The sequence below is a fragment of the Heterocephalus glaber genome, unplaced genomic scaffold, assembly GCF_053883595.1.
Source record: "Heterocephalus glaber isolate CG9 unplaced genomic scaffold, H.glaber_assembly_v1.0 deba00001724, whole genome shotgun sequence".
NCBI lineage: Eukaryota > Metazoa > Chordata > Mammalia > Rodentia > Bathyergidae > Heterocephalus > Heterocephalus glaber.
This window is the reverse complement of record NW_028258435.1, coordinates 9,585,715-9,604,067: the sequence shown is the minus strand read 5'-3', so window position 1 is coordinate 9,604,067 and position 18,353 is coordinate 9,585,715. Positions and strand designations below refer to the sequence as shown.

Genomic DNA, 18,353 nt, shown 5'->3' with positions numbered 1-18,353 from the left:
CACAGCCCGTCCCGAGGACGCCCGCCGTCACGTGACCTGTCAGCGCACAGCAAGATGGTCGCCGGCCCCGCGCAGGTTGCCTCGCAAGCCGACCGCTCCGCCGCCCCCGTCCTCTGACGCCGCCCGCGGTGCTGCGAGCCGGCCCAGCCGAGCCGAGGGCGCTGTCCTCGAGGCGGTTGGTGAGGGAGTAAGTTGCGGGGGCGGCCGCGGGCTTCGCGAGTGACGGGAGGAGTTCGGGTGAGGAGGGGGTCTCGGGGCGCGGCCGGCCGGACAGGGGTCGGAGGTTGGGGGGTCAAGGGGGTACGGCGTCCGGCAGGGCTGCTTGGGCGGTCGGGTCGCGCACGCTCTCGGACGGGTAGGCGCTGCCAGGCGCCGGGAAGGTCGGGGGCTAGGTGGCTCTGGTCAGTCTTCCCTGCCGCCCTGGCCACCTGAGGGCGGTGGTCGGGGCGAGGTGGTTGGTGAAGCAGCGTGGGCCTTTGCACCCCACCGCCTCGAGACCCCCTTTCGCTGGTCCTCTGCTAGCCCGGCGGGTCAGGTCTTCGTTCCCGAGCGTCCGCAGGCGCGGCGTTATTGTTTTCTTCCTCTCACTCCATTGCTCCATTGTCCTGGGCAGACTTCTAATTTAGCACCTTACAATATGTCCCAGCAAGCCAGGGACCACCGCGGTCCAGGGTTTCTCTGCAGCCACCAGTGTTGCAATATTTATTCTTTGAAGAGGTCGTTTCGCCATCTAGAGAGGCTTAACTCAATGAAGAATTTTTTTTTTATTAGAAACAATTTATAGAGCCTTCTCTGCACCCTAGAGGCGCTTGTTAAAAATGCAGCTTTCTTAGCTGTCAGTGGTTACCGAATGGTAATTGTTTGGCCTGGGGTGTGGCTCAAGAATCCCCTTTGCGTGATTCTTAGGTTTTGGTTTCTGCCCACATTTTGACTACAGCGAGGACCAGAAATCAAGTTTGTTTTTTTTTGTTTTTTTTTTTAAAGCACCTGTAGGGTTTCTGTCTGGTGTGGAGCTAAAGTTAAAAAAAAAAAAAAAAAAAAAAGCCGTAGCAAGGTGTGTTCTTTGTTCTCGAGCTTGCTAGTGTGGGTCTAATCTTTCAGGTGCTTGTTGAAATGTCAGTTTCTACTGAACAGGGCTTTCAGGATGGAGACTGTGCAGCACATGACAGGCCTTGTGCACCCCTCTGAGTCAGTGTGAGAGTGTGTTGAGAGTCCTTGTGTGAGAGTCCTTTTCCGCAGTCTTTGTGTGAGCCATTTCCAGATTTGTCTTTTCAAAGATTGGGTGGTTTTCCCCAACCCTGCTTTTTTTGGAGCACTTCACCTTGGTCTGAACCCCCCACAACCTTGTTCATGCTGCTGTGGTGGTGGGAGTGATAGGCATGAGCCTCAGAGAAACCTCTGCCCCTCCTCCTCCCTCTCCTTTTGGAAGGTGACAGCACAACCTCTAGTCACACGTTGCATGTAGTCATCTTTGACCTGTTCTTTTTTTTTTCCAGTCCCATGATTTAAAATTTTTTTTTCGTGCAGAATTTCTTCTGAATATTTTGGTGGGTCCAAAAACACAAATGCTAGGGATTTTGTATTGTTGAAGGTAACAGTATCTCCCATTTCTTCTCCAGCCCCACTGCCTGGTCCCTCTTCTGGGGCTGTTTGGGTGGATCCATGACCGGTGCCCAGAGTTCTGGTTCTTTGTGTTTTCCCAGTCTGGGTGGTGTACACTTCGAGGAGATAAGTTTTCCTAGGGTCTCATCTGAGTGTGCCATCCCCTTCTTCCTCCTTTGCCTAAAGATCTGTCAGTTTCTCCCCTCATGTGTTGCTGTAGAGGGGCATAGAAGTCAAGGAACAGCAAAGAGGAGCCATGGAGGACTAAATGAAAAGCCAGGACCAGCCAACGCTGCTTAGGAGTGGTTTTCTCTGTGTCTGTGGAGCTCACTCTGCTGCCTGCTGCAGAACTGTAACATCTTACACAGGGTCCACAGTGGCTGGTGCAGATTTCCCAGCCTATCTCTGCGCATCACGTATGTGGGTCATCAGTTCTGGTGATCTAGAGAACACAGTGGTTGAGAGTAGCAGGGCCTTTGTCCTTGGAGCGATTACAGATGAAACTGCCTTGACTCTCCGCCTCACTCTCACTTCTCACCCAAAGGCCTCCTTCACGCCACTCCTGAGACCCAGTCACTCCATCAGCACTTTGCCCCTGTGCTGGAGCTGCCCCTTTGCTTGGCATGCCCTTGCTCATTTCCCACCTTGAGTACTCGCGCCTGCTCTCCAGGTCTGCACAAGATGGAACTTCCATGGCGTCCCAGCAGAGCGGTAGCTTCTCTTCAGAACTCACGGTGATTTGGGTTCCTCTGGCACTGCTCTACCTTGAATTAGTTACAGCTCAGGGTTATCACCTTGCTATAACATTTACTTTTTGGATTCTGTTAGGCAGGTTACTTAATGTGGAAACCTGCTTTGTCATCTGTAAAATGAAAAATAATATTTGCTCTACAGAATTGTTGAAAACTCAAGAGCATAGCTATGAAGAGTCTCCTAAGCGAGAGTGATGTGTAAATGCTGTTGTCACGAGAGTTTATCGTCACGGTGAACTGAAGCTTATTGAGGGCGCTGTAGGAATCTCCCACAGACTAGTGTAGGTCTTGCATTTAACAATGCCTTGTCTTAGCATTTGCATGGTTGTCATGAAGTACTCGACATAAACAACTTAAAGATTTGTTTTGGCTCACAGTTTCAGTGGTTTCAGTCCATGGTCTGCCCCAGGGTAGAAATGTCATGGTGGAGGAGTGTGGAAGACTAACCTCATGGGAGCCAGGAAGCAGAGCGAGGAAGAGACTGGAGAGGGGAGAGCTGGACCAGGAATATTCCCTTGTGGGTTATGCCCCAGTGACCTGGCTCCTGAAGCCAGGCTGTGGTCCCCAGAGCTTGACCGTTGCTCGCCTCAGAGTGGGGGACGGGGGAGCAGCAGCGGCACATTTTTGATCAAGACCAAAGCAGTGCCCCAGACATTTGCAGCACAGATGGCCCCTTGCCCCTTGGACTTCTTCCTTCTTGAGGGTCTGCGGGCACATCAGGCGTGGGTGATGGTAGAGCAGCTGGAGGTCCTTGCCTGACCTGGGAGGAGATTTTCATTTTAATTTTTAACTTATGAAAGACTCATAAGAATAGTACGGTGAACTCTCTTACTCCTCACTCAGTCACCAACTGTAAGATTAAAATTTAGGTTGCAAGATGGGTGTGGTGGTGGACATCTGCAATTCCAGCACTCTGGGAGGCTGAGGCAGAAGGATCGACATGAGCCCAAGGCTAGTGTGGGCTACCTAGCGAGACTGTCTCAAAACACCATAAAATTTAGGTTGCAAATAGCTTATGTCATTATATTCTGGTTAATGCTGTAACCATTTATGCTGAGGTGCCAAGCCCTCACTTAGGCCCTTAAAATGGAGAGGTGAGTAAGGCCTGGCCTTGAGTGCAAGGGTTTCACAGTAAATGCTTGTGATGCATCAGCATGAGAAGGAACTGAAGCCCTGTGTGAAGTGTGCGAACCCAGTGACACGGTCCACACAGGCGGCTGAGGGCTGAGAGAAGGGAGCCAGGGAGTGTGAGCACCACCCTAGAACAAGCTTCGCAGGCTGCACTTGGTGCCTCACCAGTGTTCGCTAGGTCAGGCGTCCAGGTCTGGAGCCATGAGGTGCTGACTGTCTGAGCTGGAGGTCGTGGCAGCTGATGTTCAGAGAGCAGGGGGTCCTGGGCTGTGTGGGTGCTGAGCAGAGAAGAGAGGAGCCTGTGTCACTGGCTGGGGGGCTGAGGGTCTGGTTTTGAGCAAGGACGGCTGCTGTGGAGTTGGGACACGGAGTACCCTGCCAGAGGCTTCTGGCTCACAGCCCAGCCCTGTGTGGTGTGTCCAGGATGCACCAGGCTCCAATGCAGGCCTCGGGGTGGTCACGGCCACGCTGGGCCATTGTTGTTGGAGACTCAGTGGGGAAGAGGAGAGGCCTGGAGTAGGTGCCGTGGGAGCCAAGGCAGCGAAGGATATGCCGTGTCGCTGGCCGCAGTGCTGCACAGGCTTCCTTGGGGAAAAGAGAAATGTACCTTGGCCCATAGGCCCTTTGGTGAAAACATTTTGAATATGCTAAATAACTATTTTTTTTAACCTGTTAAAGATTCCAAAGATGAGCTCACTACAACATCAAGATATTTTTCCGGTGTTGCTGTTGACTGAATCTGCCATTTAAAAAGCTGTGTAGAGCCAGGCTTCTGCTCCTATGCACGAGAACAGATAATTTCATGCCCCGTTAGACAGGAAGTGCTGTGCATGGTGGAGTAGCTGGTGTCCTGTGGTTAGGAAGGCAGGGGGCAGGTCTTTTGTGGCCCAGAAATTGTGCCTGGTGCTGGGTATTTGGTATGGGACAAAAGAAAACAGTCCTTTCTTTCAAAAGCTTATGTCCTGGTGGGAGAGACAGTTACTACACAGGCAAATATGAAGAGGGCAATTGTAGAAGGATGCTAGGAAGGAAATAAAACGGGTCCTGTGACAGAGAACAATAGGTTAGGGAAGCTGGTAAAAAAGGTGCTTAGGAAATTCTAATCTTCTGTTGTGACAGAAGATACTGGGAGCTGATGCTGGGTTTCTTCAGCTCCTGTGCTAGGCCCCGTTTTAAGGCCTTTGCGTGTAACTTTGCAGCTATTTGAAGATGGCGACATGCAGGTTGTCCAGTTTAGGGAAGGTGCTTCAGGAGGTCGGTCACTCTGGACTGGCTAGTGGAAAACTTGTTTAGAAGGAGACTGGAGTTAAGGATAAAGCAGTAATTACAGGGGCAGCCAGGGCAGGGAGCCGTCTAGGCGTGTTGTGGTGGGCACTGCTCGTGTTTTAGCAGTGTTCAGATGCGAGTCATAGCTGCCTTGCTTGGTTCTGATGTGGTCTCAAAGGGGCACTGTGTGAGGGTGCTGCTCTGGACACCAAGGCCTTGCTGTGTGTGCCAGGCCGGTGCCCACTGGTCAGGGCGACTTTTCTCCCTCTCCCCCTGCTCTGTAGGCCCTGTGCTAGACCTGCTCTGGGGAGTGGAGAGCTGGGGAGAAGCCCGGCTCCACTGTGTCCTCTTCACAGAGATGTCTGCACCCCACCTCTGGCTAGCAGAGCCCTTCTCTGGGCTTTGTGGCCTAGAGGCAGGGTGCAGTGATGGACGCAGGAATTGCACCTGCGAGGTGCGCTCTGCAGGTGTTGCTAGACTGAATTCAGACCGAGAGGGAGGGGGGAGTCGCAGATGCATCCCAGCTGTTGGGCCCGGGAGCTGCAGTGTGTCAGATGAGACAGCAAGGGAGTAGAGGCTCCGCTTTGCGCTTGGGGTGGTTCGGAGGAGCGTCTGGGGTGGGCCCAGCTCTGGCTCGGGTTGAGTGGGTCTTGGGAAGGACACTGTCCTGTCAGCATTCTGACAGCTGAGTGACGGGGCCTGGTTTGCCAGCATTGAAGGTTGGGACTGGCAACATGCATAGTAGTAAGTTAGCTCTTTCCTAACCACCAACTGTATGTTTTGTCTAATTTACTTTTAACAGGTATTGACATAAAGATAACTACAGCTTTCTGTGAAAATGTCAGTTCTAATATCACAGAGTGTGATAAATTACGTAGAGGAAGAAAACATTCCTGCCCTGAAAGCGCTTCTGGAAAAATGCAAAGATGTCGATGAGAGAAATGAGGTAAGACCAAGTTTCTGAACACAAGTATTTGTGGACTGCCTGTTCCATGCAAGGCCCTGTTCTGAGAAGACAGACCAGTGAGGAAAATGGGCCTTGGGCCTCAGAAGATGACTGAGCAGTGAACATAAGGTTTTCAGTGCTCTCTTTGGTCCCCAGGGGAGTAATCATTCCAGAGAACTAAAATGCTTCTAGGGGCCTGGAGAGCATCAAAGACTCACTCTTCCTATAAATAGATCAACCAGACAAAATTAAGGCTTTTAAAAAGCTTTTTGCCCAATCAGTTAAAACCAGATCAGAAACCTAAGTATAAGACCTAAAACTTTTCAGCTCTTTGAAGAAAGCATAATGAGCATAAGGAGAATAATTTATGTCGCAAGCAAGGCAAAGACTTCCTGAATAGCACAGGAAATAATAGCAAGAAGGAACAGACGGAGCAGTGGGAAAGAGGCACCCCACAGACCGGAGGAAAGCCTGCTGCTGCTCTTCCGGCAGAGGATCCGCGTCCACGGTGTTCAGAGAGCTCCAGCACCTTGACACCAAGAAGCAGATAGCCCAGCCACTTAGTGGGCAGACAGACTCAGCAATGTCTTCTCCAAAGAAGTGAAATAACCCCCTCTCTTAGAGCTGTATTTCCAATACAGTATATTTTTTGGCAGCAGGTAGATAAGATGACTGAGAAACAATATTTTGCACAAAACGTGCACCTGTGTGTACAGGTGTGTAGGTGCATGTGTGTGTGCCCATAGTGTATCTGCGTGTAGAGAGGTAAAATGTTTTTGTGCTCAGGGATTGAACTCAGGGCCTCACACATGCTGGCAAGTGATGCCACTCAGCTACGTCTCCAGCCCTTTTCATCCTTTTATTTTGAGACGGTCTTCCTGAGTTGCCCAGGCTGACCTTGAACTTGTAATCTTCCTGCATCAGACTCCTGAACAGCTGGGGGTTACAGGCATGCACCACCATGCCTGGCAGTTAAGAGTTTTATTTCTGAAATTTTTATTGTGGTAGAAAAGCACGTAAGATGAAATTTACCATTTTAACTATTTTTATATTTTTTAAATGCACAGTTGGGGATAGTCTTAAGTTTTTTTTTGAAACAGGGTCTTAGCGCGTAGTTCAGGTTGGCCTTGAACTCACTATGGAGCCTAGAATGACCTTGAACTCTCAGTGATTCTCCTGTCAGCCTCCTGAATGCTGGGATTACAGGCATACACCACTTTGCCTGGTGTGGCATAAATTTTAACCCTGCTCTGTTTGCTCTCAAGCTATAATCGGTTTGTCCCCTCCCGCCTTTCTTGGAGTCTTTAGAATAAAATTCACCTAATGTCAATGTCTATGTTTTTAATAATAGTGGTTATATTTTTAATGTTTCTTTGTTTAGCATATTTTGGTTAGTTAGCATCACACCTTTCTATGATCATGCATAGTGAAGAAGTTTTATAAATAGATGAGATATTTTATTAGCAAATTGAGGATAATAAAATGTATTATTTTAAAAATATTGTTTAGGGCCTGACATGGTGGTGCATACCCATAATCCTAGCACTCAGGAGGCTGAGGCAGGAAGATTGCTGTGAGTTTGAGGCCAACTTGGGCTCCATAGTGAGTTTAAGGCCAGCCTGACTTATACAGCAAGATTTTGTCTCAACCACACCCCCCAAGTAAGGAGAAATAGGAAATTAGAAATTTCCAGGAATTAGAAAGAATGAAGCAGCGCTTGAATGTAGGTGTTTGTGCAGCCTGGGCATCTGGGAAGCTGAGATACAGGTGAGCTACAGGCAGCCCCATTGATGATAGTGTTCCATTCTGTGCTGGCTTGGAGTCACCGTGAGTAGTAAAGCAAGGGGCTTAGTCTCTCTGCACTGCTTTTATGTTACAATTCCACAGACTGGGAGATTTCTAAACAAGTTCTTTTTCTCGTGGTTGTGGAAGCTGAGAAGTCCAGGGTCGGGGCTGGTGCTGGTGAGAGCATCCTTGCTGTGTCCCAGCGGGGGAAGTGTCCTTGGAGACAGCGAGCGAGGGAGGTAAGGGAGGTGAGGGAGGCGAGGACCCCTGTGTGAGGGTGAGTGTGCAGCCTGGCCAGCACCCAAGATTCTTCTGCTCTGCAGTGTGGGCAGACTCCGCTGATGATCGCTGCCGAGCAGGGCAATCTGGAGATAGTGAAGGAGCTGATTAAGAATGGGGCCAACTGCAACCTGGAGGACTTGGTATGTACCCCGTCTCTCTTCTCCTTCTGTGATTTGCTCCTTTGTTTCCAAGAAGAGAGTCGGAAGTGACTGGTCAGAGGGCAGGCCTTCAGGTGCCCTACCTCGGCCTGGTGCACTGTGCCTGCTTTCTTGAGGGCAGTTTGGCAGAGCTCGTATGCTTCCGGGGAAGGGCAGCCTCATCTGCTCCTCAGTTGCTGACTGAGCAGGGAGCTCTTGGGCTTCGGCTGATGTGCTGGGGACTCCCCAATGACTTACTGTAGCCAGGAAGTTCGAGCATCACGCTCTGGAGGCTGTGGTCCCTTCCCATGCCTCTTCTGAAGGATAAATCACAGTTCAAAGAGACCACAGTTCCTCTGCTTTTCTGTTTTCTTGGACTTGCTTTCAGGTGTACACAGCTCCTTTTTTTTTTAAATTCAATGATCATTTGAATTAAATTGCTCTCGTGAATAAAGGCTAAAGTAGGATTCTTATATCCTTTATTTAAAATATGAAGGGCACTAATTCTTTGTCACCTAATTTCTAAACTCACTGTGTGAAGTCACTGGTTCTAGGCTCTTTAACTTAAATGTGTGATAAAGGTCGCCAGCCGCGGGCCTCACCGTGAGGCTTGGGTGGCCTTTTCTCTCTCCTCCTGGGTGCAGCAGTTATGAGCGCCAATCAGACAGAGGAAGCGGGTGCTGGTGGCCCCAGTGGACAGGGAAGTGCTCTGAACTCTCGGGTTAGTTTCAGAAGTGTACAGTGGGTCAGATTGTGTCAGTTGGAGTATGATCATTTGGTATGTAATTCAGATGTATTTTTCCCCACTTTGGAATGTGAGTTTTGGTTTAAAACCTACCATTTTTGCATCTGTGTTCAGGATAACTGGACAGCGCTTATATCTGCCTCGAAAGAAGGGCACTTGCACATCGTGGATGAGCTCCTCCGATGCGGGGTGAACTTGGAGCACCGGGACATGGTGGGTGCATGCTCTCTAACTCAGGATGAATTGTCTGGGCTCTTTCTAACAACAACACACCCTGAAGTCTTTTACTTTTGTGTTTCAAATGATGTCATTGTGTTTTCAGAATTTGAGGTTGAACACTAAAATGACCCAGGTCTTGTAATGTTCTTCTTTTAAAATGTTCCTACTATACCAAAAAAAACCCCCAAACAAACAAACAAATTCTAAGGGCTGGGGATTTAGGTCAGTGGTTCCGGCACCTGCCTTGTAAGCATAAGGTCCCAAGTTCAAACAAATAAAATGTTCCTACTCTAATGAAAGAAGAAAAAAATGTTCCTACTCATCATTTACAGTTTACAATTCTGAAATATTGTTAAAAGCAACTCATTATTTTTTAATATATTAGTATTTTAGAACTTCTGAGAAAATTGTGTCCTTTAGATAGGACTTTTAAGAGGAACATCGTATAGTTTTAAACATATATTTGTCAGTTGTTGTAATTTTCAGAATAACATTTATAGACCTCATTATGAAATGTAATTCTGAAGGCTGGGGATGTAGCTCAGTGGCACAGTGCCTGTATGGAAAGTACAAGCCCCTGAGTTTGATTCCCAGTACTGGAAAAAAAGAAAAAAGTGTAATTTCACCCCAGCCTGCCATCTGTATGCATGACAAGTTGAATGAGACATGAAATCACTTTGTTCCTATTTGATTTTGGCATTTGGTTAAAGCATAAAGGTAAGAAGATCATTTCTGGCTCGTGCACAGTGTTTTGCCTTTTCAGAAGTTAACTAACAGTAGGAGAACGGAAGATGACCTGCCTCAGTATATAAAACGTGCCTAATTGGGATCTGAGTTCCTGAGGACTCGCAGCATTCCACTGTCTGCTACTGAACAGTGTATTATGATTTCCATGAGAGAGTCACCTCTGTAACCCTGCAGTTTCAGAATGTAGCGCCGTGGGTGAGGTCCTTCTGTGTACAGGAGTGTACTGCCACAGTTTGGAGGTGCGATGCTGAGGATGGTGGAGCCTCTGAAGGGTGGGCCGTGTCCTGGAAGGGGGTTGGGACCTGGCCCCTTCCTCCTCTGTGCCTCTTTGCTGCAGGAGGTAGATGGCCCTCCTCTGCTGTGGCTCCTCCATGGTCAGCTGGCCCCATTGTGCTGTGCTCAGGGCTTTTGTCATAGTGACAAGTATGCCTGTCTCCAAGGAGAAATTTTAGGTCTACTGCATAAAAGTTAGAGATGGAAGGTAATGCTGGCAGTAGCCTAGGCCAGGGACAGATGTGGCAGCTGAGAGTAGAAGGTGGCTTCTTACCTCCATGGTTCTGCAGGTGGACAGGACACACGGAGTCAGCTGGTTCTCCATGTCTTAGTAGAGGCGCCATGGCAGTTTGTCAGTCAAATGAATGATATTGGCACCAGTTGTGTGCCTGGTCATCTATAGGTGCTTGATGGCCCCATATCATTTAATTGACTTCGTGGAGCAATCCCATGGACCAGGGGTTGATTTCGTGCTCAGTGTACAGTTGGGGAAGTTGAGGCTAGAGGAGGTGAATGTCTGAAGTCACATAGCTGTGACCCACCCGGGGTGGGTTTTGAACACAGGCATGCCTAGTCCCAGGGCTTTCTCCTCCATCATTCTTTGTACATCAGCAAGGGAGGTAGCAGCTACAGAGTCTGTATTATGAACCTGTCAAACCTTGGTAAGATTTGTAAAAAATTATTTCTTCAATTTTTGGCTTTCCCTGTTTCCCCCAAAATAATGATCATAAAACTGTTAACATTTAAAATCTTTGTGCTTGGCTTTAAAACACCAGAAGTCTGGTAGGAAACTGAAGGCTTTGCCTCTTCTGGTAGTAGTGTGGTGAGAACTTAATTAACCTCAAAGGACTTGGCAGACAGGACCAGCCCAGCAGGCAGGCTGAGGGAAGACAGAGTTCCTGAAACTTGTGCAGGGAGAGCGAGTGACTGCTGGGTGAGTATCCAGGAGGAAGTCCAGACTACAGTGTCAGGGAATCTGCTGAGGATTGTTTATTGGGTGCCAGTCTGAAGGAGTCCATGAATTATAAAGCTGTTTCTGTATTTAATCATTCTCAGCCTTTTTAAAAAATAAATTTTATTTTATCCCATTCCCCTCCCTATGTACAAAAGCTTTGTTTCCATTTTTTCCTTTTATTTTCACTTTTTTTCTTGTCCCTTCCTTCCTTCCCTCCCTCCTCCCTTGTTCCCCTTCCCATTTGAACACTTTCTTCCCATTTCCCAACATCCTTTATGCATTTCAGTTCTTATGTCCACTTGGTTTCTCACACCAGAGAAACAATGCACTATTTAAACATGTGTGTCCGATTTATTTCACTTAGGAGAATGTTCTCAAGGTGCATCCGTTTAGCTAGAAATGTCTGAAGCTCATCCTTCTTTATGGCAGAGTAGTACTCCATTGTATAAAAAAACCCACATCTTCTTTATCCATTGGTTGGCTGATGGGCATTTGTTCTGTTTCCAAGATGTAGCTATTACAAACTGTGCCTCTATAAACATGGATATGCACATATCACTGTGATATGATGCTTTTAATTCTTTTGGGAACATTTGAAGAAGAGGGATAGCTGGGTCAAATGGAACCTCTAGTTTTAGGTTTTTTGGGGGGTTTTTGGTACTGGGGATCGAACTCAGGAGCTTGGGCCTGTGAGGCAGGCTGCGGAACCACTGAGCTAAATCCCCAGCCCCAGCTGTAGTTTTTTGAGGTATCTCCACAGATTTCCACAGTGGTTGCGCCAGTCTACACTCCAGCCAACAGTGGAGAAGGGTTCCTTTTTCCTCACACCCCCTTCAGCATTTGTTAATTGGTTGATTTCTTTTCTTTTGTTTTTGGGTACCAGAGATTGAATTCAGGACCTCGAGCTTGCCAGGCAGGCGCTGTGCCACTGAGCTAAATCCCTGGCCCTGATTGATTTTTTTTGGCAACTTAGTGAAGCTCTATCTTAAAAGTACTTTTTTGGGGGGCTGGGGATTTAGCTCAGTGGTTCCGCAGCCTGCCTTGCAAGTGCAAAGGCCCAAGTTTGATCCCCTATACCAAAAACCAAAAAGTATTTTTAAAAATTTTTAAAATTAATTTTATTGGTACATTTAAGGTATGCAATGTAATGACATTCATCATTGGAAATTTGCACCTTTACACAATCCATCTTGATTCTTATTTTTACTCCATTCACCTACCTTCCCTTCAACCCCTCCACCCCTCCCTATCTACAAAGACTTTGTTTCCATTTTTTCTTTTTCTCGTATTAATCCCATTCCCTTCTGTCCTTTCCCCTGCCCCTCTCACTTCCCCTTCCCCTTTGAACCTTTTCTTACTATTTCACATTATCTGTTATACCTTTCAGTCCTTTCATTTTCTCACACTAGAGAAACTATTTCTTGATAGCAGCCATTCTTTCTTGAGTGAGATGGAATCTCAGCGTTGTTTTAATTTGCATTTCATGAATGACCAGTGATGTTGAACATTTTTTCATATGTTTATTTGCTGTTTCTACTTCTTCATCTGAGAATTGTCTGTTCATTTCACAGGCCCATTTTTGCATTGGGTCTTTAAATTTGGGAGGTCTGATTTTTTTGAGTTCTTTATAGATTCTAGATAATAGCCCTTTATCTGGATAGCTGGTAAAAATTTTTTCCCACTCTGTGGGTTGTCTCTTCACCCTGTTGGTGGTTTCTCTTGGTGTGCAAAAGCTTTTTCTTTTTGGTACCAGGGATCGAACTCGGGACCTTGAGCTTGCGAGACAGGTGCTGGAACCACTAAGCTAAATCCCCGGCCCGCAAAAGCTTTTTAATAAGATGAAGTCCCAGGTGTTGATTGTTTTCAGTCTTCTTAAGTTAATGTATTTAGGTGTTGTTTTCTTGAGATTAAAAATTTATGTCATCCATAACTTGCTTGGGATACATTATTCAAATTAAAGTGAGGGCATGGTGTTTGAGAAGTTCTGGGCAGACATTTTACAGGTTAAAATATTAGTGTAAGCCTTGACTTGATTAGATGCCCAACTCTGTAACTGACCTAAATAAATCTCTTCACGACCTTGTGACTTTGAAGAGTCCTCCTCTGGTATTTTTAGAATGTCCCTCTGTTTGGACTTGTCTGATGTTTCCCATGAATAGGCTGAGATTGTGCTTTGTTCTTGAGAGCACTGTGGAAGGATGTGCCCCTCTCAGTGCACTGCTCCTAGGCATGTGACACCAGCATGTGTACTGGGTGATGTTAACTTTGATCTCTTCATCCGTACATCCATCATTCACCCATCATCCATCTGTACATCTGTCCACCCATTATCCATCTGTCCATCTCTCCATCTGGCCATCCACCCACCCATCCACGTTCTGGTTGATTTTGAGAAGCATTCTCCCATAGTACAGCTCTAGAGATCATTGATGTGACCGTAAACAATGCTGTGTGCCCTACCACAGCTCCACCACTTCAGTATTCCCTCGTGATGTCCTTCGTGATCCTCCTGTCAGCTCTCTGCCAACCCCTGGCTGCCAGTGATGTTTTCTTTCTCTGTAGTTCTGACTTTTCCAAATTAGGATAAATGCTTTTTATCCTTTTTATAAATGATGTTGAAATAAGATTAGAAGGATTAAGTGATTTATAGTCTCAGAACCAAACATGGGTTGGTCCAAATACTAATTTTAAAAAGCAAAGAGAACATTTCAGTCCTTAATAAGATTTGGTTACACTGGCCTGTTGTATTGAATTGCATTATAGCTGAAGAGAGCATTACTCCTGAAGCCTGGAAATGGATGTTGTCCGGCAGTGAATTTGTACTTGATGACCTTGCCCACCCCTGGAGGATCATAGATCATGGCCTTAGTGCTCTGGTATTTGAAGGATGTATTTATTTATTTATTTTTTGGTACTGGAGATTGAACTCGGGACCCTGCATTTTCGAGGCAGGCAGTGGAACCACTGAGCTAAATCCCCGGCCCTGAAGGATGTATTTAAATACAGGATGTACTTAAATATTTAAATTCAAGAGTTGACTGTGTTGGTTGGAATCCCTGTCTGTATAAAGTCTAGACCATGCAACGAAGAGGAGAGCTAGGGACCTGGAAAGGTTTTAAACAGCCAGAAGCCTTAGAAATTTGTAAGAGTCCAGCATGAACATTCTGTATTTCAGGGGTTTTTTTTTTTTCCCGCTTCGGTACTGGGGATCGAACTCAGGACCTAGTGTTTTCGAGGCAGGTGCAGTGCCACTGAGCTAAATCCCCAGCCCTGTGTTTCAGTTTCTGTAATATTGTACAAAGGGTAATCATTTGTGAGTATAAGAGATTTGATTGATTTTATGTTTTATTGTATATTTCTCTGGAGATTTGGGGAGTGTAAAACGTGTCATCTTCAGGAAACAATGGTTTTATAAAGATAGATGCAGAAGGAACTTGATTTGTGGCATTTTTGTGTGTGGCAATGATCCAACTTGCCCTGTTTTTTTCCACTAGGGCGGGTGGACTGCGCTCATGTGGGCCTGCTACAAGGGCCGCACCAACGTGGTAGAGCTCCTGCTCTCTCATGGGGCCAACCCCAGCGTCACTGGTCTGGTAAGCATTAAAGAGACACCCTTTTGTGATTCAGATGCTGTTTTCTTAGGGAATGGTTTAGGCCAGTGATGTGAACCTTTTAGAGCCCAATCCCCAAATTGCAACCCAAAACCCACTCATTTATTGCAGAGAGCCAACACTGCACTTAAACCAGAATACTGAGGTTTTCATTAAAAAAACCAACTCATACATTAACGTCTTTTGTCTTAAAAGAAAAACACAGCAGGCCTGGGATTTAGCTTGGTGGTTCTGCCGCCTGCCTCAAAAGCGCAAGGACCTGAGTTTGATCCTCGGTACCAAAAAAAAGGAAAAAAAAGAAAAACACAGTAACACATGTGCCGTAGGTTCACCACTATTGCTTTAGGCTGTTCATACTTCAAAGTAGATAGGACTTTTCTAGATCATACTAAATACAAGGTAGAACATGATTCCAGAACACGATGAGAATTTTGTAAGTTGTCTTTATTTCTTAATTTTTGTCACCCAAAAGGCAACTCTTAGAGCTCAAGTGTTCATTATAATTGCACATTTCCAAAGGAGATTTTGAAATCCTTAGCTGTCTTGCCAGTTTTCAGGGCTGAGCATCCAGGAAAGAGACATTTACCGAGTCAAAGTCACCATGCCATTTGTCTGTTGTATGCATCCATGCTGCTTTTGCTTTGCATTCCTCTTATTGGTCTTGCCTTCGGCTGAATCATCATATTGGCTGTGTTAACGCTATGGAAATGAGTGTGTTTACAGCATATGTTTATCTAAGTTTGAGTGTATCTTAGTTGTTAATTGTATGTTTTTAAATTGGAGAAAGTGTGGTAACTTGATTTTTAAAAGAATACCATTTTTCTTACACCTGTTGAACTTGATGTAGCAAATACGTGTTGCAAACATCCACCTCAAAAGTTTTTTTCCTCCTGGTGTCCCCCCTGTCCGTCCGCCCTCCCGTTCTCCCTCTCTCCCTCCCCTCTCCATCCCAGCAGTACAGCGTTTACCCGATCATCTGGGCAGCCGGGAGAGGCCATGCAGATATCGTGTATCTCCTGCTGCAAAATGGTGCCAAGGTCAACTGCTCAGATAAGGTAGGTCGGCAGAGGCTGCCTGAGGTCCACCTGGGGGCTCATGTAATAAATATTGTCCTGGGAAGCTGCTCTAATGTGACATGTTTGTTTTTGTGTATGTGTTTTTTGAGACAGGGTCTCCCTATGCTATTTAGTGTGACCTTGTTTCAGCGATCCTCTTGTCTCAGCCTCCTGAGTGCTGGGATTATATTATAGCACTGTGTTTGCATGTTAATACAATGTGTACAGATGTCAGTGTCATAGATGGAGCCTTGTGTGGCTCTGTGGCATTTATTATGTCACAGTCACGATTCCTGAGAGGACAGTCCTGGGCCAAGGGCTTCCTGGCTTCATCCAGTGAAGTCTTCTGTCGTAGCTCTCCTTCCTGCCATTTGTCCTGTCTGCTTCCTCTGGATTGCTGTGAGGACCTTCTGAGAGTGCAGGTTTGGCTGTCTCTCCCTTTTGGGTTTAGGATCCCAAAGACTGTCCCAGGCTGCTATGAGTTTCCTAGAGCCATTGGCCTGAGGTGCTGTGGACCCCACAGGGCTCTGACACGCCCTGTGTTGCTCTGTCCTTGCTTGATGAACTCCTGCTATCTTCAGACTTATCTGAGCGTTGCTGCCCGGCAACGTGGGCACTCAGGGCCCCCTTCCCTCATATCAGAGAGTGTAGGATTCAGTGCCTCGTAGTAGTCTGGCTTACCGTGCGGTATCTGTTTCCTGCAGAGAGTGACATCTTTTTGTTTTCCCGATCATTTTGTATTCCTGTTATTTCCATTAGCCACCTTCAGGTTAATAACTGTAACGAAACAGGCACATGCCTGTCATCCCAGCATGCTGGGAAGCTGAGGCAGGAGGATTGCAAGTTTCAGCACAGTCTGGGCAGTTTACTAATTTAGTGAGACCCTGTCTCAAAATAAACTTTAAAAATGGGCAAAGGATGTAGACCAGTGCAAAGGCCCAGGGTTTAATCCCTAGGGCTACAAAAACAAACAAAACTCAAGTATGGAAAGCAGTTGGTGAAAGCTTGTTGAAAATGTGGGGCTATGTGACTTTATGACACACAAATGGCCACTGATGCTAACAGTGTAACAGAGTACTTGAGTGGTTAACCATCCGTTCAGCAGAAAAAATGAGGGAAATAGGATTATCTAGTGTGAAAACTGTAGTCGATGTAAACATTTATCTAAAAATACTCAAAATATGAATGTATCAAAATTGATGTGAGCTAGTTTCTTTTTATGCCTCTGACGATAATTTGAAATGCATTTTTTGCTTGGCTAGTACGGAACCACTCCTTTGGTTTGGGCTGCACGGAAGGGCCATTTGGAGTGCGTGAAGCATTTGCTGGCCATGGGAGCCGATGTTGACCAAGAAGGAGCTGTAAGTACCTGTTGTGCCCTAAGCTGGGTTGACCGACATGTGGCTCGCGTGCCACAGCCACTCTTGTCGCTGAAAGATCTAAAAGGCTCACCATCACTGCCCTAAGCCCTGGTGGTAGAGGATGTCTTTGGTTTTAAGAGACAATATTTTAACTTTAGTATATGCCTAGAAAAATTTCTATCCAGTTTTTAAATGATATTAAGTTAGAAAAACAAGCATGTTCTATTATCCTAGGTGTATTATATTGTGAAAAACGCAATAAACATATGCTTTTAAGGATCTAGTACTAATAAAAGTAAATTTTAGGAGGCTAAAAATATAGATTATTTTCATTAATCCTAATATAAGGGAAAAAAATCCTAATATAAGTTGTTTGGAAAGCTTTTCAGGTCAAATAGTTTTAAATCTTAATTGTGGAAAAAAGTTTTTATGTTCTATTAAAATACTTTTCTCTTAAAAACTTAATGATGAGGGCTGGGGATTTAGCTCAGTGGTTCTGCTGCCTGCCTCACAAGCACAAGGTCCCAAGTTTGATCCGCCAGTACCAAAAAAATAAATAAATAACTTAATGTTGTAATTTTTGGATGTTTCTATACCACATTTTATGTCTCATTTTCCTTCTCTAATAAACAGATTTAAAAATATCAGAAATTTTTAGAACTGAGAAAGCTTCAAAATTGGTTGAATACATCTTGCTGACTACCAGTTCCCAGTACTGCACTGAACACCAGCAGTGTGTACCCAGTCTGCCTAAGACAGCTGGGGACACAGGCCCGGCAGGTTGTTTTCCCTTGAGCTCATATGAATATGCAGGAACTGCTGGGCGTGGGATAGCAAGTTCAAAGCCAGCCTGGGCACCATAAGGAGATCTTGTCTCAAAATGACAAATAAAAAAGGGCAGGGGTGTAGCTTAGTGCAAAGGCCCTACATTCAATCCTTAGTACCACCAGAAATTTTAAAAATGCAGGAACTGCCAGGCATGGTGGCACACACCTCTAATCCCAGCTATTTGGTAGGCTAAGGCAGGAAGACTGCAAATTTGAGGCCAGCCTGGGTAACCTAACAAGACTCAGCCCCCTCTTCCCAAAAAATAAGAAATGAAAAGAGAAAGAAGAAGAAAGGATGAGAGGGTGTAGCTCATGCAAGGCACGAGGGTTCAATTCACAGTGCCACAAAAGAAAGAAAAATAGGGCTGGGGATTTAGCTCAGTGGTTCCGCCACCTGCCTTGCAAGTGCAAGGTCCCGAGTTCGATCCCCTGTACCGAAAAAAAAAATAAGAAAGAAAGAAAAATAGAGGAGCCAACATCTCTGTGCAGAAATAATACAGATTCTGTAGGTGATTACTGTGTGAGATGGATCACAGGCTGCATGAGCCCAGAGCCACCTCCACGCGGTTCTTGTCTGTGCAGCAGCTTCAACCACTGCTTCCTGAGCTCCCTATCGACAGACACAGGGACCAGGGGTCCAGGCACGGCTTGGGGACAGC

General features: G+C 46.2%; 1 protein-coding gene across 15 annotated transcripts in view; it reads left to right on the top strand.

Moving 5' to 3' along the window:
- Window positions 1-28: 28 nt before the first annotated feature.
- The window catches only part of Kidins220 (kinase D interacting substrate 220), an 82,114-nt gene continuing 63,789 nt past the window's right edge, over window positions 29-18,353 (top strand). For 7 of the 15 annotated variants that reach the window (XM_087199639.1, XM_087199635.1, XM_087199636.1 and 4 more), the window contains exons 1-7: window positions 29-187; window positions 5,554-5,697; window positions 7,806-7,904; window positions 8,761-8,859; window positions 14,335-14,433; window positions 15,405-15,506; window positions 16,769-16,867. In XM_087199639.1, the coding sequence (XP_087055765.1) occupies window positions 5,590-5,697; window positions 7,806-7,904; window positions 8,761-8,859; window positions 14,335-14,433; window positions 15,405-15,506; window positions 16,769-16,867 (606 nt within the window). In that variant the 5' untranslated portion in view covers window positions 29-187; window positions 5,554-5,589. Of the gene's footprint in view, window positions 238-5,553; window positions 5,698-7,805; window positions 7,905-8,760; window positions 8,860-14,334; window positions 14,434-15,404; window positions 15,507-16,768; window positions 16,868-18,353 lie in introns of all 15 variants that reach the window. The other 8 variants (XM_087199638.1, XM_087199632.1, XM_013066889.3 and 5 more) reach the window with 4 other exon arrangements.